The sequence below is a fragment of the Coenobita brevimanus genome, chromosome 100 (genome assembly GCF_032717465.1).
Source record: "Coenobita brevimanus isolate Jiangsu-jjx chromosome 100, ASM3271746v2, whole genome shotgun sequence".
NCBI lineage: Eukaryota > Metazoa > Arthropoda > Malacostraca > Decapoda > Coenobitidae > Coenobita > Coenobita brevimanus.
In genome coordinates, this window is record NC_137053.1 from 3,232,517 (window position 1) to 3,257,155 (window position 24,639).

Below are 24,639 nucleotides of genomic sequence, written 5' to 3' on the forward strand. Positions count from 1 at the left end.
GTCCACCCCTTACGGGATTGAGGTGTCTGGCAATAGATAGATAGATAGATAGAAGCTTCAGCACCTGAGATGTACAGCCCATTACACTGAGTACCATATTGTAATGGTAGTTCCCTTACTTCTGTGTCATAATTTTCATGTTTCTAGATCCTACTCACCCTTCTTATTTGTAGGAAGTATGATTAAAGTGATGGTCCAGTACCTGTATGTAAATTTACAGGTAACCTTATCAAAAAGTAAGCATGGAGACTTCCCCTGACTCTGTGGGCAGCTGTGGTAAACCTGATTGTGTGAAGGAGTCATGTGATAAAGAGCCAGCCAAAGAGGACTCACAACAGCCCTCACAAGGCATATGCTCTCTGGAAAATCAACCCTCCACAACAGGTGGGCAGGGCTCACCCAGTGTGCTGCCAGAAGGAAAGGACAAGCGTACATCATTGGAGGTGTGTTTCCTGTGAAGTGTTCCATACTAGAGCATGCAGTTTATAATAAGTTGTTTCCTCTGATCATTTTATAATACCATTGGTGAGTGGAAGTCCATATTGCTGGACAAACTGTTGACATCTTTACCTGCTCTTGCATTTTCATCTATCTTTTTTTATATTCTCCCCTCCCCAGGCTACCTTCAGATAAGTTTATTTAGCATAGGAGAGATCTTTTGAAGCAGGTGGGTTAGTTACAGCCTTCAGTAACCCATTTTTTATAAGAGTTCTTCCCATTGTAAGTTAAGTAAAATCATCTGTAGATTGCTGTAATAAACTTCATTAATATGTCATTGAACTGAAGGAATTAAGATGAAGAAAATATTTTTATATTAAGGATAACAGGTAGAGGTATACCAGTAAATATTGTTGGACAGTATTTGCCTTCAGGTGGTTCTAGACTCAGTGAAGGGTCAACTGAAGGCAACAGTCCATTTGCTGACCCTGTGTTGTGTCAACTTAAGGCGACGTTACATTGAGTGACAAATCAAAAGGTTTCTTGTAGTCCAGGAAACCATTAATATATTGGATGGTAATAATATGAGCAAATGGATGCCTAGTGGCCTTTTGGGTGAAAGTCTCCAACCAGATGTGGCCCATAAAGGTTTACATCCAAGGATTGGTTGGGAGTTATTACCTACATAATGCTGCCCCGGGGAAAGTCTGCCACGTATCTCCTGGCCCAGATCACAGGCCAGCCCCACCAAGTAACATGTCATGTTTGGGAACCAGAAGGTGACCTTACCATCAGTGACACCTGGCTAGTAACAGGCAGCCTTTTTTTTTTTTTTTTTTTTTTTTTTTCCCAGTGGCACAACTATGACACTAATCATATTTTCATGAGGAAAGATATCAGAAATATGACCAAACTGCTTGCAATACAGTATTGTGATAGTCTCAGCTCTGGCTTTAACTTACTATACCTATGCCTGTTTACCCTACATGAGAGTGAAATGTCAGCATGGCTAGATATCATCATAACTACACATCATTTTTATGATAGTACCTCCTCTCCCCTGGGGTGGTGGTTGCCATCCACCACCTACCATTATACAGTACAGTTCTGCACACTTATGCTCTTCAGATGCAGTATGTTTTGTTGCAGTGTGTGGTGAACCCTCCTGTACCATCGGAGCTGGACGAGGCTGAGTGTGCAGTTCTCCGTGGTGATGCCATTGGCAACACTGCCTACACACACCGCTGGGTCCTCAACACACTTCTCACTATTACACAGGTTGGCATACTGATTTGCACAAGTATTAAAACTGCTGTCTCACTCATCTGTTGTTTCAAACATCATCATCTGATAAAATGCATTCCCAATTGGGAATAGAATCAGACTGATGTACACTGCAGCATGTGCAGTTTCTTATATACAGTGGAGTCTCTTTTATCCGAAAATCATGGGACTTTCAAAGTTTCGTTTCATCATTTTTTTCGGATAAAAGATAGTGTAATACAGTAATATGGAGGATACAAAGGGACAGTATTGTACTCACAGATCACCCATTTCTGGCGACATCTAGCCCACCACCACCACCAGCACCCCAAAAGCCACTCAACCATCACCAAAACACTTACTACACTGTAGTAACACTGTATGTAACTCGGGAGGCGGTGGCTCAACCGGTAGAGAGGTGGCCTGCATTCCTACCGGACCCAGGTTCAAATCCCCGCTGGGGCAGGGAACAGTTTAAGGATTTGAATTTCATTAAATAAGACTTTACTGATCTACCGGAAGACCCGCCGACTTGTCGTCAAAATACCCCCACAAATACCAATACAACAGTTCTGTATGAGACAGCCCTAGCATATATTCAATATGGATGGTGGGCTTTAGTGCTGAAGTGTTGACATGTAGAGGTGTATGATATGTAGGAGGACTAGTGGGCCTTGGTAGCAGGCTGTGAAGCCTATGCCCAAAGTTGGGGGGGTGGGGGGAAACACTTTTGTAACTGTCATAGAAACTGTCAGTTTAAATAAATCTTCACTCAGATAAACTTAAATAAACTTTCACCAAAACAATTAAGTAATTCACTGGCGCAACCAACGCTTGCTTTAGTGACTAGCGGAGCAACCGTAAACTAACACTAGTGGCGCGAAACAAGCCCACCGTGTTTGAATTTTCGGATAGATTTCAGATTTTTGTGGTTAATCGAAATGAGAATGTTTTAGTAAAACTTACAGTAGCATATTACAGTTAAAAGAATTTTGGATAAAAGAGACTTCACTGTACATGGTAATTTAAAAATAAACTGGTGAATAAACTTATGTAAAGCTGTTTTTGTTGTTGTTGCCCCAGGCTCATCTGAACATGAACTTGGTGGACTGCAAGCTGAAGATGTTGTTCTCTTGCAGTCCACCATCCCTCTTTCAAGAATTAGGGAAGGAGGTGAGTAACTTTTTTGTATAATGGGGCAGCATGGCAGTCCAGTTATACATGTACCGCCATGGGAAGGCTTCCCTCTCCAGTACCATGTATGGTGTATTTTAAAGGTATTAGAAGACATTTATAGATATATAGGGATGGCAGTGACACATAACATATTCAAGGATAGGCAGAAGATTCCGGTAAAGCAGGGTGTTAGGGAAACACATTTTCTCCAGTTATGCACTGCATTCAAAGAGGACGTACAGTTTTCTGAAATTTTGCTTGTCATGGTAAAGAAATTGGTTAATGAGTGAGTGAGCAGTCTATGTTTTGTTGATGACTACCAACTTCCATTGCCCTTTCTCTCTTCAGTACAGCATCTGCATATCCCATTATACTTTTTATCCCTTTGTTATGTTTGTCAGGTGGATTGCAGTGCCAAACTTATCATTCCTTACCGAGCACTTCATGCTAGTCATATATGTCAGCTGTTTTCCTTATATATTTAACCATTTTTTTCCCCTTTATACAATCACAGTGTTAGTATCAGTATTGTAAAAACAGTTCCATACTGTAAACTTCCGATTATTCGTCTCGGCACTACCAGTACCTGGCATATGACATTATCCAGCGTAGCCAGTGGCTGAATTAAAATGGTACCTGACAATAGGCAGAAAATCTTTGACACTGTCATGAAGGACCCTTTCTTCTGGCTAGTTATCTTGGATGAGACAGTTGTTGTCATCAAACGTCCAACCATAATCACAAAAAAAGAAAATACAGTCTGTCCTCGTCAAACACGGTTAATTTCTTCCGCAGCCCTACCGTATTAGAGAAATTTTGTATTACAGGGATTCTTTTATGATAAACACTGTGATCATAATAAGTCCTGTGCTGTCTTAAATTAAATTACCAATACTGAGTGTTGCTGGTAAGGTGTACTGTACTGTATAGTTTGAGTACAAAAAGCCTTAAAGCAGCGCAAATGGACTTGACAAGGAGTTTTACTGCGGGTGGGGTGCTGAGATTGGATAAAATAACTGTAGCAGAGTTGTGAAGGTCTGAACCGTATGAAGTATAGTAAGATTTTTTTTTTTTTTTTTTTTTTTTTTTTTTTTTTTTCCAGGCACTTCCACAGTATTTAGCTACTGATGAGAAACCACTGACTACTGCTGATGCCTGCTCAGCTGGTGAAACTCAGAGCTCTGAGCAAATACAGGTATGTATGCATTCTCATCTGTTAATAGTGATGGTAATGATTTGCTAATGGAAAGCCAAAAATAATTACTGGTACTTCTTGAAGTGGTAGATGAAAGTATGAGAAAAAATGGATTGCAATGACTTCAACTTAACTGAGTAAAGCATTCCATGCTGTATATGTTTTATTCTTGCTACATTTAGTCAGTTTATACAAATTTAAATCAGTTGAGAGAAACCCCCTACCCTCGGAAGGGTTAGTGGAAGTTAATGGTATCTCACCATGTAGAAGTGAAGACAGCATTAATCTATATTAACATCTTACTGTTGTGTCTTTTTTCACGATACATAATACAATATGTTCTGATGTGGTTATGTTACCATAAAGAGACAGTCCTTATGATAAGTCAGAAGTATGTTCCAAAATATAAATATTTATGTACAGTTGGTACTGTAAATGTGGGAAAATAGTAAGTCAGAAATATAAATCAGTAGAATTATTGTAGGCAGTTTTTCTGTATTTTATCCATGCCTTATAACAAAGACTTACTGTAACCACTTGTTTTTCTAGCCAGTTCCAGGGGCAGTGGGGCAGAGCCGTGTGGTGGAGCTCGGAGAGGAGGTGGAGAATGCTGCCTGTCAGCTGTGGGACATGAGTGCTGAACCTGATGTTGTGGAGTTTCTGCTGCAGCTGGAGGCCATTGATGTATTACAACTGGCCAATGACATTATCACACACTCTTGTGCTCCCAGGCTCACTGTCAGTATTAAGAGAGAAAGGGTTTTATTTCTCATCTAACTGCATTTTCCATGAATTCTTGTAACTCTTCCTCCATTTTCCAACTTCCAGAAATAGTCTTTTGTGGGGTACATGATAAAAAGCCCCGTTAAAGTATATACATTTGCTCAGCCAGTACATCTCTTTCCTGCTTTATCTCTATTGACTGTCATGGCAGTTGAAAAGACTGGCGATATGACTGCCCTACTCGAAAGTCAGATTGTTTATACACGTTTCTAAGGATCCTTGAACCCAGCTTTTTGATACCAGTTTTTGTAATACTGGTACTGTGCAAGAGATATTGACATACAGTTTGGGGGGCATTTATTGTTTCTCCCTTTGAGCAGTGGTACACAGTTGGAATTCTCCTTGTTTAGGTGAATTCATAAATATACTGGACAGCCATCATGCCATCAGCCAGACCTACATTGCCCCATGAGGAGCATAGGAGCCCGGGGCTAGGCAAGTTGGTCCTGACGTTTAAGATGAGAGTGACCAGCCTCACTCATCCCTGAGTGGCAATACATGAGCAGTAACCCCAACCACCCCTTAGATATAAACATTCACTGGCTCAATCCTATTGGAGCGCTGTAATTACCCACTAAACCACCAGGAGCCATAATATGGTTATATGGTTACCACCCAGCATAGTAAATGGTTTCCTGGTGTACAGGAAACCATTTGGCTTGTCACTCAGTGTAGAGTCACCCACAGGCAGAAGGAAGAGGAAAGAATGAAGGAAAGAAAGACAAAAGAGGGAGTGTAAAGTCACCCGTAGGCAGAAGGACGAGGAAAGATTGAAGGAGAGAAAGACAGAAGAGGGAGGAAGGAATGGAGGGCGGAGAGGAAAGGGCAGACACCCGAGAGCAGCACTACATCGAGTGAGTGGATGGTGAGCACCCCACCTACCACAATCTACTGGACAGTGGTATACATAATTTTTCCACACATTTGTGTAATACCCAGCATGATATTTCATGAGGACCGTTTGCTTTGCATTTATCTAAACTTTTCATTTAAATCTGTAATATCACCTGTCTTAACCCCTTAAACGTGGCCATGTACAGTCGTTCCCCCCCGAGTGGCGGGGTTGTATCGCGGTCTGAGTACCTGTAGGAAAATATTCGCCAAAAATCAGAGATTATCCCTAGAACATTATACTTGGTATGGCAGATAGTACTTACATTCAGCTTTCTCCAGAGACAGGTGTTGAGCCTTCGTGGACTACCAAAGGACTTGTGGAGCCTTGCAAAGTTGGGTAACCAAATCTTCACTTTCACACCTCCAGCAACCTGGTTTCCCCTCTACCACAGCCTCATTCTGTCACAGTAAACTTTATACTACAACGTAAAGGTCGTTAGGAATCCGTATTTGTACAATAAGCACTGAAAATAAGGCTAAAATCAACGGAGCGTACGGCCGACATGCACTGTGGCGGCGGTCTTCCCGTCACTCAACAAACATTTCCATTTTCACAGTTAAAAACATGTATACTACATTATTTTCAATCATATTACTGTACTTCCCAAAAGATCACCACGGCGCGCTTTTTATTCTGCCTTACGCCCGCCACTTTATTCTCGTTCCTGTCGGCCGCTTGCACTGACTGGGAAGAGCTAGAACTTGCCATAATGTCACTTTGAAAGCCTGCAGTAAACTGACGCTAAACAGGGGCAAACCGTGAGAAAAAAAGCTAGTGTTACAACTGGGGAAACAAGCATTTCCTAGTAGCATAAACTGCTTGTGAGAGGAGAGCACAGATTTACAGTTCTGAGCGCTCAGAGCGCTGCCATTTATCACAGCCAGGCTGGCCGGGCCGTGGGGGGGGGGGACGGGGGGAAAACGCGATACTTGGCAACAACTGAGGTCAGTAGTACAAAGGTAAAGTATGCTAGTTGTAGCTAGAGGGTGGTGGTACTGATAGACAATACCAGCTGGAGCCTGCTTGCCCGCTGTTATTCAAAATTTACTAGAATCGCAAATGCGACGCTCCGCCGTTATGTCCTTTTTGCCGAGCGTCGCAAATGAGACGATCTGCATTTAAGGGGTTAATGTACAGTATGTACATGTTCCATTTATGTTTCTGCTCTGTGTAGTTTTGTATCATCTTATGGGAAGAATAATGGACTTCCATGAGTGCTGGTGGGAATTTTTTATTAGTCTTACATCTTTCTAATGTTCTTCACATGCTTTTTTTTTTTTTTTTTTTTTTTTTTAATACAGAATCCAAGTTGAAGAATTCTTCATCACTTCTAGCAACTGTATTTATCCTAAAATACTCTTCTAATATATATATATACCTGTATATATCATCCAATCCTACGTTGCCCCATGAGGAGCGTAGGAGCCCGGGGATAGGCAGTTAGTCATGACATTTAAGATGAGAGTGACCAACCTCACTCATCCCTGAGTGGCATTACGTGAGCAATAAACCCTAACCATCCCTTGGATATAAACCTTCACTGGCTCAATCTGATTGGAGCATAATAATTACCCACTAAACCACCAGGTGCCAAAATTTGATTATATGGTTACCACCCAGCATAGTAAGTAGTTTCCTGGTGTACAGGAAACCATTTGGCTTGTCATTCAGTGTAGAGTCACCCATAGGCAGAAGGAAAAGGAAAGAATAAAGGAATGAAAGACAGAAGAGGGAGTGTAAAGTCACCCGTAGGCAGAAGGATGAGGAAAGAATGAAGGAAAGAAAGATAGAAGAAGATGGAAGGAAAGAAGGATGGAGGAGAGGAAAGGGCAGACACCTGAGAGCAGCACAGGTATATATATAATATATATTTAGGGCACCTGTGTGTCCCGTGGGCATAATCAGTAAGAGATCCCTCCTCCTCCTCCTCCTCCTTGGTTACATCAGATCACATTTTTTTCCTTTTCATTCTTCATTTACATTTTGGTATGGACAGTAACTTTATACACTAGATTTAGTTACATAATTTTGTGGTACAGTATCATGGAATCATTTATGTGGAATGTCAGTATTTGAATGTTTTATTTCTTCTCAGTCTGTTTCCCCAAAGCATTTTCTTATTTCTTGGTAACTACCTATTTTGCAACTGAGTTCCTTTTTGCAATTTTATTTTACATTAGATATATGTGAGTATGAAATGAAACTCACACACTACATGATCACTTTTTTGAAAAATAGGACTGTAATTTATTTTTAAAGTAATCACTCTCTTGTCTGGGAGAACAGAAATATAGCATTTAGGGAATATCCTCATCCTTCACTCTTTCATGGTCTTTGATCTGTTGATTAAAAATATATATATATATATATATATATACAGTACTATATTAAATGATGGTTTATATGTGACACATGTATTTGGAGTGGATCTATAAAGGAAAATGAGAATATGAAATTTGCTAGTGTCATGCTTGTAGGTGTGTGGTCCATTTTCCTGAGTTTGCTGGAGACAGTTCTCGCACATGTATGCTACCTCATTTTTTGCTACTAGGTTCTTGCTCACCATACCTCTTTAGATGAGCAGTTAAGGAGAAAGGCTTTTCTGGGAATGGAAAAGGGGTGGTAACAAAGAGGAATACTTAGCTGCCAAGCATAGGGCTAGAATAGAGGTTTACAGAAAAAAATCTGAGTCTCAGAGACCTTTATTGGATAACATAAATAGTGTGGAAAGGAAGAATATGATATTTAATGTAGCTAATCAGATGAAGAGGAAAACAGGGATATCATAGATGATCAGTGCATGAAGTATGATGAAGGGAAGATAGTGGTGAAGAGTGGGGATATTAAAGACAACTGGAGAGGGAATTGTAACCGGTTGTTGAATGAAGAGTTTGACTGGAACAGGGAAGGTCTGGAGCCAGCAGATCCAGTGTTTGGCCCTTTTCCTTTGATTGCTGTTGCTTCTGTGAGTAGGGCAATAGGCAGGATGCAGGTGGGGAAGGCAGCATTTATGTCTGGGCTGATTTCTGAAATGCTGAAGGCCTCAGGAGATAAAGGAGTGAGGTTAGTTACTGACTTCATAAATACAGTTATGTATGAGTGTGTTGTTCCAGATGATTGGCCAAAGAGTGTGATTGTAAATGTGTGCAAGGGGAAGGGTGATGCCCTGGATAGAGGAAATTACAGAGGCATACAGCTTTTGGACCAGATAATGAAGGTAATGGAGGGAGTCCTAGAAGATATGATTAGAGAGAGTGAGCATTGATGAGATGCAGTTTGGGTTTATGCCAGGCAGAGGAACCACTGATGCCATATTCATTGTATGACAGCCTCAGGAAAAATATATAGGAAAGAAAAGGGATCCATACTTTGTTTTTGTTGACTTGGGGAAAGCCTTTGACAGAGTCTATAACAAGGTGGTGAAGTGAGCAGTGAGAAGGCTTGAGATTGAGGAGTGGCTGGTTAGGGTGGTTATGGCTGTGTATGTGGGTGCTTACACCCAGGTCAGAGTGAAAGAAGATTTGAGTGATGAGTTTTCTGTTAATGTTGGTGTGCATCAGAGGTCAGTCTTGAGCCCCTTGTTGTTTATCATGGTGCTTGAAGCCTTCTCTTGTGACTTCAGAAATGGATTCCCGTGGGAGATGTTGTATGCTGATGATTTCGTGTTGATTGCAGAGAATGAAAGAGAGACAGAGGAAAGATTTAGGAAATAAAGAAATGGTGTGGGACACAAGGGCTTGAGAGTAAATGCAGATAAAACAGTGGTGATGGTATCTAGGTGTGGCGGCAGTATTGTCATAGAGGAGGGAGAGTGACCATGTGTGATTTGCCATAAGGGCATGGGAAGTAATTCCATCTTATGCAGCATTTGTGATAAATGGGTGCACAAGAGATATGCTGTAGTGATGTTAGAGGTAGACTGTGAGATAATGCTGATTTCATGTGTGCAGTGTGTCAGGGAGAGCACGTGGAGATTGTCAGGCGTGAAAGAATTGAACATTTCGGTGAGTTTTTCGAGTGTGTGGAAGAGTTTTGTTATTTGGGAGACATGTTCAGTGCTGGAGGTGGGGCTGGAGCTAGCTTTGTGGCTAGAGTGAGGAGTGGTTGGAAAAAGTTCAGGAAGCTGTTGCCTCTCCTGACACTGAGAGGGCTCTTCCTCTTTGCTAAAGGATCTTATGTATGCGACATGTGTTAGGAGTGTAATGCTGTATGATAGTGAGATGTGGGCAGTAAAGGAAGAGGATATTCTTAGGCTGGAATGTACAGAAATGACAGTGATTAGATGGATGTGCAGTGTGTCCTTGATTGCAAGGCCTGGGGGAACCAGGTTTACGATAGAAGAGTTAAGAGGCTGGACAGGACTGGAGTGTACTGTATTGTTGTTTTGATGAGGAGGGGTAGATTGAGATGGTTTGGGCATGTGGAGAGGATGGGGGATGACAGTTGGGTGGACAAAGTGAGAAGTGTTAATGGTAATGTTAGAGATAGGGTTGTGAGAGGTAGACCAATAAGACCTGGGATGAAGTAATGTAGCATGACCTCAGGGTTAAGGGACCGTACAGGGAGGCTGCTAGAGATCGAGCAGCATGGAGAGCTGCCATTAGGCAACCAATGCTGATGCATGCATGCATGATGGAGCCTGTAAAAATGAATACGATAATGGTTGAGAGAGTTGGGATAATGGCAGTGATGCTGATGATGATACACAAAAGGTTTTATTTTCTAGCTTTTTTTTTTTTTTTTTTTCCCCAGAGAGTGGGGAATTAACATGGGATAACAAGCCCATATAAGCTAAACTATCTCTTTCATTTATTCAGGAAGTGATTGTTGGTGTAGTGGCTAACTTGTGTTGCCAAGGAGAGGGATGTGAGAAGGTGCTTGGGTCCAAGAATCTGCTGCCTTCGTGCCTAGCACTCCTGCACTCCACCGATGATGTGCCCACTCTAATTGAGGCCTTCCGACTCCTGCGACTGTTGCTCTGGCATGCCACTTACCGTATCCCTATGGAGAAGCGATCAAAGTGCCCACTTATCATGGCATTAAAGAGTAATGAGACTCTGAAGGAATCACTGGTTTTTATGCTGAAAAATAGTCTTAGTGGTGAGTCAAAATTTGAATAAATGAAGTATTTTTTCCCCCTAGGGATATGGGAGGAAGACTACTGCCCATATCTTCTCTGTAGCTGTGCTATAAAAGATTACTTAAGTGGTGGAATTAGGGTCATGAAAACCCCCCTATTTGCTGTGTGTACTGATGAGGCGACCCAGTACCTGCAGCTAGCACTTGTGTTGCAAGCAGCCATGTACAGTAGCCCCCAAAACTATCTTTAAAATAATGTGCTATACAATCTGACACAATGGACGATGTTATTTGACACGTGTTGCATGCTGTGGCAACAAGTGGCAGGCCTGCACCTACTATGAAGCTGTGCCATTCGTGTAGCGAAACACAAAACCGCGATACCTTTTGACACTGAGATATCACCCACATGGTATAGATAAATAATGGTGCGTGGTTGACATAGTCCAACATGCAGGTCTAATACAGGCCATCCCTGTTATAACAATAGGATGTGTTTGAGAAAACCCATTGTTGAGCTGAGGTATTGTATACTGGGAGCGTTGTAACATAGAAAGTGTAGGGATGCGTTTGAGAGCCTTGGAATCCCCCCTGAACCAAATCCAAAACCCACCCAAGTGAGTCCAAAAACAAGTTTCTTGCTTACCTAAGCCCCCAAATAGCTTCAAAACTGGCTATAACTCACCTAAAACAGTTTATAACTCACCTGAACCCAAAAATAAAATTGAAAATCATCAAAAATGAGTCTGGAAAAAATCAGACTTAGTGAACTGTACTCAAAAATGATAATGTTCACCCCACCTGTGACTAAAACACATTAATCTAAATCTAAAAACAGTTCATAAATCAACCTACACAAAAATTAAGTCTAAAATATCATCAGAATCTGAACCAAAAAATATAAAAATTAGTTAAAATCAACGAACAACTCATCACTTACTTAGTTCCTTGTCCAGTCCTAGTCATCATCCTTGGCACAGTATCGTCCCAGAGGCTAGGGGATGTTTGATGCCCTTGGGCACTCACTCATCCTCCTCAGACCCCCCAAAACCATTTGCATTGGGCAAGGGAGAATGTTGGGGGGAAGTGAGTTGAGGTGGTTTAGCGGTAGGAGGAGACTGATGCGATGGCTGATGTGGAGTGGAGGTTGCAGGAGACTGTTGCAATTGCTGATGTGATGTGGAGGTAGTGGGAGAGCAACGTGGTGAGAGCGTGGGAGAGTGAGAAAGTGGAGAGGGAGTGGATATGCTTGATGGGACGTCTGTCGCCAGTGGCACAGCACATCTTCCTCAAGCACATCTTCTTCAGCTGATGCAGGGCTGTGGAGATGCTTGGCTGGTGGATGGCCTGGGCTTATCTGATGAGGTGGACATGGAGGAATGGATGCACTTGAAGAAGGTGGTGATGGTCGTCTGCCTGCCTGCCTTCTTTATCTCGTCCAACAGCTCCCTGTATATCCACATGCCCTCCTCATTGTGTTGCAGGGTCTCTACTCCTCGCTGGGAAGATTGGTCAACAAGGGAGACCATCTCCTTCAGGGTCTTTAGGTCCAGCACTGGCAACTCTTGCATGGCTTCGTCCTCTGACTCCTGCTGGGCATGATGCATCTCCATGTTCATGAGCTCCTCCCTGTGGCTTTCCAACATCTCTTCCACATCAGCATCACAGCAGCCAGCCTCAGGGGAAAGCTCGACGATGTCCTGCTGCACCCACTCCACAAGCTGGACATGTACTTCCTCATTGAAACCAGTGAATGAGTGCTCACACTCTGGCCAGTGCTTGTGCCACACATTGTTCATCGTCAGCTGCGTAATCTTCCAGACAGCTGTGATATTCTCTATGGCAATCCTAATGTTGTAGCTTCGTCAGAACGTCTTCACAGATGCCCGGTCGTCTGCATCGCATGCCTGGACCCATTGGTGCATCGTACGACGGAGATAGTATGCCTTAAAGTAGATTTGATGCCCTGGTCCATTGGTTGCAGCAGCTCTGTAGTATTGGCAGGCAGGAAGACCATCTCAGTGTTGCTGGTCCAATCATTCATTGCAAGTGTATGGCTCAGAGCATTGTCTACCACCAGGAGAAACCTGTTGGCCAGGTTATTCTTGGAGGCATACCTCTGCAGGGCAGGCAAGAGGTGGGAGTGAAAGTAGGACGAGCAGATGGCAGAGGTGACCCAGGCTTTCTTATTTGACTGCCAGATCACTCGTAAGTCCTCCTTGACATAGCCAGCCAACACCCTTGGATTGTCAGAGTGGTAGACGAGGAGCAGCTTCAGCTTCAAGTCGCCCTCTGCGTTGCCCCTCAGGACAAGTGTGAGTTGGTCCTTGGCAGCCTTTAACCCCGACGCAGACTTTTCCTCTCTTACAAGGAATGTCTTGGAAGACATCCTCTTGCAAAAGAGGCCTGTCTTGTTGAAGTTCAACACCTGCTTCATGCTGTAGCCTCCCTCAGTTCACTTCTTAAGCATAGCAGGGAACACCGCTGTGGTTGCCTGGCCAGCACTCGTCATCTCCCCAGACAGACTCACATGATAGCTGTCAAACCAGCCATGGCTGGCCTTGAGTGCCTCCATTTCCTCCAAGCCACGCTTCGCCTTCTCCCACAGAGAGAGCACCTTGGTGCAGATAATAGACATACCAAGGGACACCTTCCTCTGGTTCTGGTCATCTGCCCAGGTCTTCAATGTCCTCTTCATCTCTTCCATCGCTGGTTTCCTGGTCCTAGTGAGACGAGACACTGTCATGTTGGCCACCTGCAGCAGCCTTGATGGCATCACCCTTCAGGATGGTGGACATTGTCGACTGCGACATGGGGGAGAGTAGAGGTGATAGCACACACACTCTGGCCTTCATCATGACGCCTTAGAATATCTAGCTTCACTCCCGTGGATTCACTTTTGCATTGCCGCTTAGCTTTCTCATCACCACCAGCACCTTCAGAAGCACGCTCTGAACCATGCTTAGCACCACCACCACCACCACATGCAGCGTCGATACCAGACGTGATATCCTTATTTAGCAAGAAAATAACACAATAAATCACTCAAAATAACAGTAAAACGCACTCCACTGATCACAAGCTCTGCAGGGACACAATTAAAATCAACAACGACACGTTGCAATGCAAGATGGTGATGTAACACACTGTAGCACAGGCAGGCATAAAGGAGGTCTTCACTTGGTCACTGACGCCAGGAAAAGAACAGTTGGGAGTGTGGGTCCTTGCACTACAAGACGACAGTGAAGGTCGCGCCACTGCAGCGATGTGCGATTGGATCTACGCATGTAAACAAAGTTGGCCATCTTGTGGGGCACAGGTGCCTGCCTAGCACGCACGGTTCAAAAGAACCCATCGGATAACTAGGGGTTGGCGATCGATAGGTGGGGAAGGGTGTTAATTTTTTTACGTCGCTAAGATAGAGTATTGCATAAAGGGGTATCATTTAGTGGGGTGTGACTGTAGTATTAACCTTTGCACTGTTGACCCAGTTGTGATGGATATTTCTCACGTCGTTTCATGATCTGTGGTTTCACTCATATTCGAACATGGCAACTCAGCCCATCATTGTTACTATGTGTCCCATGATGCATGTAACACGATGTAATATGTCGTAATGGGTTAAATTCTTTGACGTCGAGGTATAAATATTATGGAACAGTTACCATGCACATGCCGATAGATGTTTTCAGTCATATGGTGGCATTGATTTGCTTATTAGCAGTAGCATTTACGACAGCTAACCATGTTTACCAACATTACTGAGATGACAAGTGGTCAGGAAGCATGTTTCATACTCTTCAATATGCCATCCTTCACACCAGACATTAAAGATAGTTTTGGGAGCTACTGTACCTCCTATTGCTTTGGAAAATAAAGGATAGGCTTCCTTTCTTGTTTGTCAAGACTTGTAATGGTATGGGCATCGCAGCATGGATTCTGGTTCAATGTGCAATTTCAAACACATGAAACAGAGACACTGCCGTAGCCCCTACACGCAAGTTGTGTGTCACTTTTGGCTTATGAACTGTGGTGAATGGAGTGGGAGAGTGATGTCACCATCACCTTCCTCTTCCCCCATCTACTACCACTCCCTGTTCCCATTGCTACACCTCAGTAGCCAGAAATGATCCACTATCTCTGCATCGGGGCTAAGGCAGTGTCTATGACACCTCTGCTCACAGCTGTACTTGTGACAGAGTTCCATGCCTGAGAATGATTGTGGGGTTAGATACCAAGCTTAGAGCCAAATAGCACCCCAGTGTTAGTTCTTCTCAGTGTTGTGGTAACCACCCACTTTTCACCTACAGTTAATTTTTTTTTTTTTTTTTTTTTTTTTTTTTTTTACATTAAAAAGTTCAGAAATATAGTGACATACTGTAAATGTTGTTTATTGTTGATGTTTAAATCTATCTCTTAAGTACTAAATGTACATTTTGAAATCTGTCAGTCCAGTTCCAATTTTTGGTAAGTCTTTCAGTTTTTTAATAATTTCCAGGCTTCAAACTGATTATATATGCTAACTGAATGCTTAAAAAGTAAGGAATGTCTGTAAAGTTTACAACTGAGTTCTTTGTGTAATGCAATGTGGTATTCTGTTCATCATCATTTTTTACTGTTTTTATACATTACTCACGTTTAGGAACCTGACCCTGGATAGCCCTGACTATCATCCCTAGGGTTCCTCTCCCTTCTGTTGCCAGTATCCTATTCTGTTCTCTTCTGTACTGTGTATGATCTTTTGTTTCCATCATTACCCTCAGTTTCTTATTTGTGAATAATCTTAAATACATTTTGTAAGTGGTAAATGAAATGTTGGTCACGAAGGGTGATCCTGAATCTCTTTGTTTGATGAACCCTTCTTAGTTGTATAAAGCAATTTTTTTTTTTTTTTTTTCAGATGCACTTTTGAGTTCTCTCATGGAATTCCTGGAGTCACTTACATACCTATGGCTCCCCACTGAACAGTGCTACATGGCTGCCCAATACTCAGAGTCAGGTATTGTAATATGCTTTAGTTTTCATAAAAGACCTCTTGACTTCATCCTCATTCAGGTTGGTTGACCAGTGAAATGAAATGGAATCACTGAAATTTCAAATAATAGCAAGGTTCATTGGTATATAGACAAGATGAAAAAAAAAATAAGGGGGGGTCTAGTTTTTTTTTTTTTTTTTTTTTTTTTTAAGGAAATTTGGAACCATTTCCCCCCCCCCCCCTAAATATGTTGTCTATAAAACAGAGGTGGTACCAGTTACAAGGTTATCTGATACATGGTAAGTGAATGTGATACATTTTCTGTGTAAACCATGGGAGCAGAGTATTATTTGGGGTGGCAGTTCATGAATTGTCATCATCATCATTGTTTTCGATATTTGTATTGCATTATTTGGACAGGTTCACCTGATAGCACTCATCCACCTCGTTCTGTTATGTGCACTTCCTCCAGCGATCCCTCTAAATCAGTGGTTGACACACCATTTCATCATGTGTCTTCCTCAGTTTTATTGCCATACAGTATGATACTTCTAACACTGGTATCAAACATCTGTACCTTTTGTGGACAGTCAGTTTATTCTAGATGTCAGGATGATTAACAGTTCTGTGAACTCTTTCCAACTCTTACACACCCATGCAGTAGACCCTGTTGCATAGTATCTACCCCAGCACTAATGATATCACCAAGGCAACAGAATTCGTCCACAGCTTCCAGTGAGTCATCTCTTGTAATTGTATTAAACACAATAATTAAATCCCTTAAAAGACACAGCTATGCAAGGATTCAGCCCCTTGATATGATTATCAGGTCACTCTTTTATTTGTGTGTATGGATGTTCCATGGACCAGTGAAGACTTCTTTAAACAGTACAGTTATACAGTGTAAATGAAATACAGTATTCAGATAGTGTTATGATGTACAGCATACTACACAACTTTCCTCTACAGCATTTTTCTTTCAGGTGTGAAAAGGAACAAGTATACCCATTTATGTTGGGTATGTTTATTGCAGTTTTGCTATACTGTGCTAGTATGCCCCAGTTGTGTATAGCATGTGAAGTTAGTCCCTGACACCCATTGTGTTGTAAGTTTTTTGCATAATATAAACAAAATAATTTATGGGAATACTTGATTGTGTACCAACCACAAAAAGTGGCAGGGATTGTGTTTACTCATTAGGCTGGATTTGGGGAGACTTTCTGTTGAACTTTGCATTTTATTAAATGAATTAATGCAGTCACATTTTGCAGGGTTTTGTCTCTCATGAGTCACAGTCTAGATATTTCCCATTTCAAACATGGCATGCTATACAATATTGGACTGTACAGCAAGATCCTAAAATCTTTATCATACTAACAGGATTAGTGGAAGGAGTAGTGGAAGTGATGCGACATTTTCTGAAGGCCCGTGAGAAGAGTGGTGGAGGCGAGCAGCCAGCAGTGGTTCACCGAGGCCTCCTCATACTTTACAGCTTTGTGTCAACACCAGCCGTACAGATAATCAGTAAGTTGTCAGAATTGTTGTTTTATTTTATGACTTTGATGATGAGTGTGTATGTGTCTGTTACACTCCCTCTTCTGTCTTTCTTTTCTTCATTCTTTTCTCTTCCTTCTGCCTTTGGGTGACTCTACACTGAGTGACAAGCCAAATGGTTTCCTGTACACAAGGAAATAATTTACTACGCTGGGTGGTAACCATATAACCAAATTCTGGTGCCTGGTGTTTTAGTGGGTGATTACAGCACTCCAATCGAATTGATCCTGTGCAGGTTTATATCTAAGGGGTGGTTGGGTTTATTGCTCACATAATGCCACTCAGGGATGAGTGAGGCTGGTCACTCTCATCTTAAATGTCAGGACCAACTTGCCTAGCCCTGGGCTCTTGTGCTCCTCATGGGGCAATGTAGGATTGGATGATGATAAAAAAAAAAAATGAATATATATATATATATATATATATATATATATATATATACAGTAAAACCCCAATATAACGGACTTCAATAGACAGGAATTTGCTTTTATCGAACTCAAGGAGCTACCAGACTAAATTCCTGTATATCGGAAAAAGTCTGATAAAGCCAGAAGTAGTCGGGACTGTCTGACCACTTCAGCTATGTTCACCACAATAAGGTAAATAAAAGACATGTTTATCAGTGTACAGTACAGTATTATTATACATATTATACCATTTGATTAATGTACTGTAGTGAAGTTATACCACAGTACAGTACTGCAGTGGTAGTCAAAACAATTTAAAAATGATTCATATGATCCAGACTAATGCCCAATGTATTGAAAAAAGTCCGGGTCAGCAGGGGGAAGTCTGGATGTCGCTTTTATCGGAATTTTCCTTTTTTCGGAATGGTTTGAGCCCCAGTTAGTCCGTTACAGTGAGGTCTTACTGTATATATACAATATATATGTACAGTATATATATATGGATATATATATACATATGTATATACTGTATATATATATATATATATATACACACACACACACACACACACACACACACACACACACACACACACACACACACACACACACACACACACACACACACACACACACACACACACACACACACACATACACACACACACACACATACACACACACCTGTTACTACTACTCAAGTTGATGGGAAAACTGGCAGATTAATTTTACAGGTAGCAGTGAATCTTTGATTGACAGTTTTTCTGTTATTCTTCTGAACTTAAAAGCTGAAAGAGGTCATCAAAGGTGGCATTTGGGGAGAGCTTACTCTGGTTAAAGCCTGAAGGAAGAACACTTGTTATTACGATCAAAGAAACGTGATAGTATGTGGCATCATGAAAAATATCAAGGAAAAATCTTCACCAACATTTTGCCATTTGTTGACAGCGATTTGATGGATGTGTAGTGCGTCCTTGAACGCGAGGCCTTGGAGTATTAGGATTATGATTGAAGAGTTGATGGGAAGGATGGGACTGGAGTGTGCTGTATTAGAGTTGTGATGAGGAGGGGTAGATTGAGATGGTTTGAGCATGTTCAGTGGATGGAGGATAGCAATTGGGTGTGGAGTGTGAGAAGTGTTAACATCGGGCAGGGTTGCGAGAGGCAGACCGAAAAAGACCTGGGACGAGTCATAGAGTATGACTTTAGGGATAAGAGACTGACTAGGGAGGTTGCCAGAGATTGAGCAGCTTGGAGAGCTCCCATTAGGCAACCAAGGCCAACACATGCAAGCATTTTAGAGCCTTTAATACAATGATAGCTACCTTCCCTATCACCTCTTACTTGTTTATATTCATCCAAAACAGCTTTTAACATTACCTCCACATTCAGGCTTCATCCACACTTCTCATCCACTTTTTTTTTTCTAGTTGCTTAAGTTCTCTTCTCTACTCAACACACAGGTCTCTCATTTGTTGCATCACACCCTAATTTCCTCTGTTTCCCATCCAGGCACTGTACACTATGTTTCTTCTTCCTCCTCTTCAGTTGCCCATTTCATCTTCTCACCACCTTCACATGGTGATACTGATAACTTGTTGTATAAATATTCATCAGCTTCCTCCCAAGCCCAAAATGGAGATGGTGGACTGAAGAAGTAGGGTGCCTTTATCCTGCAGTCTACTGGAGTGATGTTCAGATGCACCTGGGGCTACAACTACTGCAACACCACCCTGTTCCTTTCATCCCCTCACATCATGTGACCTTATACACTGCATCACATGGAGCACATATTTCTTTAGTGAATGCCGTCCTCGTACCTTTCACTTCTTCATCGGCTCCAAGTTATATATATTATAGCTGATCACTTCTCTTGCCTCATGTACTTATCCCTTTTCCTCTCCTACAGCTTTTCCACTTTCTTTGCAAAACCTTCTTCCTCATATCTTCCTCTGTCTGTTTACCCACCACTTTTGCACCCTCATCTTCATTAGTACTGTACTACATAACGGTCAGACAAGCCCTCATATTTCCCCATGCAGTCTGGTGTCAAACAGTGAGTCCCTCATTCAGTTATCCACATACATTTTATCAGTCGCTGCTGTATGCTTAATCAGCTCCCTTTACTTCCTTTTATTCCCGCAGTATAGCTGTGGATTATTTCATTCCTGAAGAAGATATTAGAGATCGTTAAGCTTCGTTGGAACAGATGGCAAACAGGGCATTGCCATCTCCAGCCACTTCTTACCCATATACTTCTTTATGAAACTACCTGTACTTCATACTCCATTATATTTTTCCTTCCATCTCTTTAGGTACAGCAATGCTTCAGACCTCCTTTGTTTTGTCATTCTCATCCACTCCAGCACACATGCCCAAGCTGTGCTCCATTTTCTCATACATTTAACCATCTATTTTGTCTTGGCCAGGCTGCATACATTCTCTTTTATGTAGTCATTTTTAATCATCCAAACTTTTATATCATCATATGAACCTAAAATCAGACATACTAGATGCTCACATGTGCAGTATCTGAATTTGGCTTTTACTAGACTACTGGTAGGTGTTCCTCATCAGTAAAGTGAAGCTTTACTACATATATTTTAATGCCTCTTGACATCTAAATAAAAGTGCAGTACTGTACTCAGGTGTTACTAGGATGTAAGAGTTCCTGATGACTATAGCTTTTCAGCTCACCAACAGATGGAATTACTGAATGTTGCCTCTCTCATGTCACCACTTTTTTTAATAGTGATTTTCCTTCTTTCTTTTTTTCTATCTTTCACAGGCAGCTTTGATCAGTATGAGCCACTGTTGGAGCCCATCCTAGTGAGCTATGTAGAACATCTGGCTAAAGTGGAGGATGTGTCTGAACTACTTGAAGGGGAAAACTCGGAGCAGCTGGTGTATGCCCTGGGCCTGTGTGAACTGCTTGTGCCAACCATGCGCAACACAAACATTCTTCTGCCCATCGGGAAGCTTTTGGCACTCACACATGGTGCAGGACACCACTACACTCCAGGACGCTCGCAGGTTAGCTCATTATAATGAACACCTAAAGATTGTTAGCTTTTTGTGTGCATGTGATGAAGAATGTTTCACAACAATTAGACTTGATGTCATTGTCTGCTAATAATCTTACATTGAACAAAAGCAGTGGGTGGATGTTTTTGCCTTGCACTTTGTTTAGGAACTTGAGACCAAGGTGGTTTGTTATGTACATACACTGAACAGTCACCTTTAGCTTGGAAATGAGTACAGAACACAGAAAGGAGGAGAGTGCAGAAGAGATTGCTGTCAGCAGTCCTAAACCGCTGGGACTCAGGTCTGTACAGGCAAACCCTGGTTCAACAATGCAGTTGGTTAAGTAAAACCCCATCAATAGGCGGCATATCGTATCTTGGGGTAGATTTAACGTGTAAAGTATAGGGATGCGTTTTTAAGCCTTAGGTTTCCTCTCCAAGCAAGTCCTAAACCCACCTAAATGAGTCAGAAAAAGTTAAAAGCCAATCTAAATGGCCTAACAGCTGTAAAAGAAGTTAACCTAAGCTTAAAATCAGTGCATGTCTCACTTGTACCCAGTCAAGGTCACTGGAGAATGCAATCTCCTACTCGTATTCAAACTCGATAGAGAAGAAGCAGCAGCATTGTGTACAATCCCACCATCAGATGGTCCCAGAACAATTAAATAAACATCTGTTATGCATAATAATAATAATGTCAGATGTCGGGACCAACTGCCTAGCCCCTGGCTCCTATGCTTCTCATGGGGCAATGTAGGATTGGATGATGGATGGATGAATGACACAGAATTGTCCAAGGTGCGAATTGTTGTGTCAGAGAATTGTTGATATTTTGATGGGTAATTCACTTGACAGGGACTGCGATCAATGATGCGATCAGGATAGCCTTTTCAGTGGCCTCTCTTTATGTTGTTTTAGTAACTGTTGTGGTTGCTGAGCTTCTTTATTTTTTTCTCTCATATTTTCCAACATTTATATAGCAATTCCTTTGTATGGTATTTTCAAATCTGGAGGGATGGAGAGGAGAGATATAAGAGAGAGGGGTGTGTGAATTGGGAGCAGGGCAGTGAAATGGTGGGGGGCGGGGTGACGTGGAGGCGATTTGTTTGTGGCCACCCTGTATAAGGGATTAAGGCACCTGGCGATAGATAGATAGATAAATAGATAGATTTCCCCTTGGACGGCCCAAATGTAAACACGTGATTTATCGATTGATGATGCGATCGGGATAGCCTTTTCAATGGCCCCTCTTTATGTTGTTTTAGTTATTGTTGTGGTTGCTGAGCTCCTTTATTTTCTTCTCTCTTATTTTCCAACATTTAGAAATATCTTTGTATTTTCAAAGCATTTTCCCTTGAACAGCCCGATTGTAAACACATGATTTATCGATGTCACAGTTTTCATCAGTGCTTGAAATATTTACTCTTTAAGGCTTTCATAATTATTAATGTGTATTTAAAATTATTATTATGTATTCCGTGATAGGTTAGATGTTCAGTGGTCAAACACGAAATATTGTTTGTTGAGTCGCCTACTTGTCCACGCTGTTTTATACCTTGTCTGATGGGCAAGAATCTGTACCCCCAAATGACAGTGTTCACTCCACCTGTGACTAAAACACATTAATCTAAGTCAAAAAACAGTTTATAGATCAACCTGAACACAATTTAAGCCTAAAATATCGTCAGAATCGGTAAAAAAAAATAGGGGGCAGGCTTGCGATAGGCAGGGTAGGGTGGTATTTTTACCCTCATCGCTATTCTGAGGTATTGTATCTGACGATATTGTAAATCAGAGTTTGCCTGTAGTATTAAAATTGAGAGTGTGAAAATGTGGACAAGCCTAGGATTTTTTTATGTCCCTAACCACATGAAAATGACAGAACTTGTTTGAGCTTTCTTTGTCATTGTTGACTATTCTCTGTAATCTCTGTAATGTGGGGTGGAGGCTGATAACAGCCTGTAAATACAGAGGTTTTGTTAATGACCGTTAAATATTGCAGGCTTACTAATACTATTCTTCTCGTAGTTTTAATGCAGTAAGAAGGCGTAATTGGAGAAGTACTGTATAGGTGAGACTGTGAGGAGGAGGGTAGGCGTTCCACTAAGAGGATATTGGAGGAAATATTGCTAAAATTCCATAAATTAATTAGGTCAAACAGTGTTCCAAAACATATAATAGATGACTCACAAGGAAATGAGTTTTGAAGGAGATCCGTATCATCCCCGTCCCACACTGCTCTAAGTCACTGTTGTTTTGACTTACAACAAAGAAAAGCGAGTGGTGTGCTCTATGCATGTATGTATGTATGTGAACCTTGGAAAGATAGACAAAAATGTTATTAGGGTATGTTGGCCTACTCTTAACATACAGTAGTGAAATACAGAAATGGCGCCTTGGCAGGTTAAACAGAAATTCCAGCACTGTCTGTCATCATTATTCCATCCACATCCATTTATCCCATGTAAAGTTGGAGCAAGGCATGTAAAGTTAGCGGAAGGTAGAGGTCCAGAAGAAAGGAAAGAGAATTGGAGAATTATATATCAGCAGCATCTGAGTGGAACAGTCCATAATCAATCACGTATCACTCAGTCCCCTGGAATCTTGGTTCAGCCTTGCTAGCCTAACCATCTATACAGTACAGTATACTGTATTACTAGTAAAAAGCCTCCGCCTATTAAAAAATAGAAATAAGACTGACTGAAAATACACTGTTCTTTTCTTGCTTAGGCAGATAGTTTCAGGTCCATTTATGAAGGGAATTATACATACAGCTGATATTTCCTTTTACAGTCAGTGGAAGAGGTCATTCCACCAGAAAAGATACACCATGAGAAAACTGAGAGACGCAGGAGGAGGAGCCGGAAGAGAAGCAGTAGAAGTACATCATCACTGGAGGAAAATATGGAAACTGACAGCAATGAACAGGATCTACAAGCATCTGGACAGAAAGGGGAAGTAGAGAATAGCAATCATGGGAGAGCTAAGAAAACAGTTACAGAGGTATGGACTGGTAGGGCTGAAGGGAATCAAGCTTCATCAATTAGGGAGGAAAGCAATTTGTTAAATTTCAGTGACCAAATGGCAGGATGTAGCACCACCTCAAATAACGATCAAGAAAGTAGAGATACTCGCACTAAATTAAATAGTATGATAGAAAGTCTAGTAGACTACTGTGTGCGTGTAGTGCGATGCTGCCCAGACCTTTGCTCAGTTTTCACAACACTAAATGAGTGTCACGTACACGAAGTTCAACTGTTCTTCAAGGCAGTGAAGTCTCGTGAACCCACACTAGTTGGTCAGTTGCAAGAACAGCTGTTGGATACTGGCTCACACAACCGTCTTGTCACCATACTCTCAGATATGTACACCTGACACAACATGAACGAAGTGCCAGACAATGAAGGACTTCTTTGATATCAGCACTAGTTTTGTGCTGTACGTGCATGAACTTTCTATTTTTTTCTATGCTCTTGCTGTCTCCACATGATTTTATCCAGTGTAGGAGAGACTTCAGAATGGAAGGGTTAGTTACCACCCTTATTAGCCCCTCTAGTATGAGATCTGCCCTAAGCTAACTGTAATCGTCTGGTGGTAGGAAGAATATAAAAGGTGTCATTGTAATTGAGGGGATAAAGTTTGATGAGGGTGCATCCCCCAAGTTAAGACCAGTAGACCATATATCTCTGCAGGGCAGGGAGAGATCAGTGGAGACCACTACATCTGTCACCAGAAATACGCTACTCTGATGCAGGCTCGAACTGCCAATCCTATGATCGTGAAGCACAAGCACTGCCACTGAGCTATTTTGGCCCCATAGTTTGATGAGTAAATTAAAAAATCTGTGGAGT

The 24,639-nt window shown here is 41.8% G+C and overlaps 1 protein-coding gene across 1 annotated transcript; it reads left to right on the top strand.

Annotated features, from left to right (window-relative positions):
- The first annotated feature begins 242 nt into the window (after positions 1 to 242).
- Positions 243 to 24,333, top strand: LOC145414542 (uncharacterized). Its single transcript, XM_080284062.1, has 9 exons — positions 243 to 443; positions 1,588 to 1,716; positions 3,980 to 4,072; positions 4,622 to 4,810; positions 10,568 to 10,850; positions 15,730 to 15,828; positions 17,185 to 17,328; positions 20,554 to 20,798; positions 23,582 to 24,333. The coding sequence occupies exons 1-9, from the start codon at positions 243 to 245 to the stop codon at positions 24,161 to 24,163; spliced, it is 1,965 nt and encodes a 654-aa protein (XP_080140188.1). The 3' UTR covers positions 24,164 to 24,333.
- The last annotated feature ends 306 nt before the right edge of the window (positions 24,334 to 24,639 follow it).

Coding starts and splice junctions, on each gene's coding strand:
- LOC145414542 (XM_080284062.1), top strand. CDS start 243: ATGGAGACTTCCCCTGACTCTGTGGGCAGCTGTGGTAAACCTGATTGT. Junction 10,851..15,729: donor GCTGAAAAATAGTCTTAGTG/GTGAGTCAAAAT, acceptor TTTTTTTTTCAG/ATGCACTTTTGAGTTCTCTC. Junction 20,799..23,581: donor ACACTCCAGGACGCTCGCAG/GTTAGCTCATTA, acceptor TTCCTTTTACAG/TCAGTGGAAGAGGTCATTCC.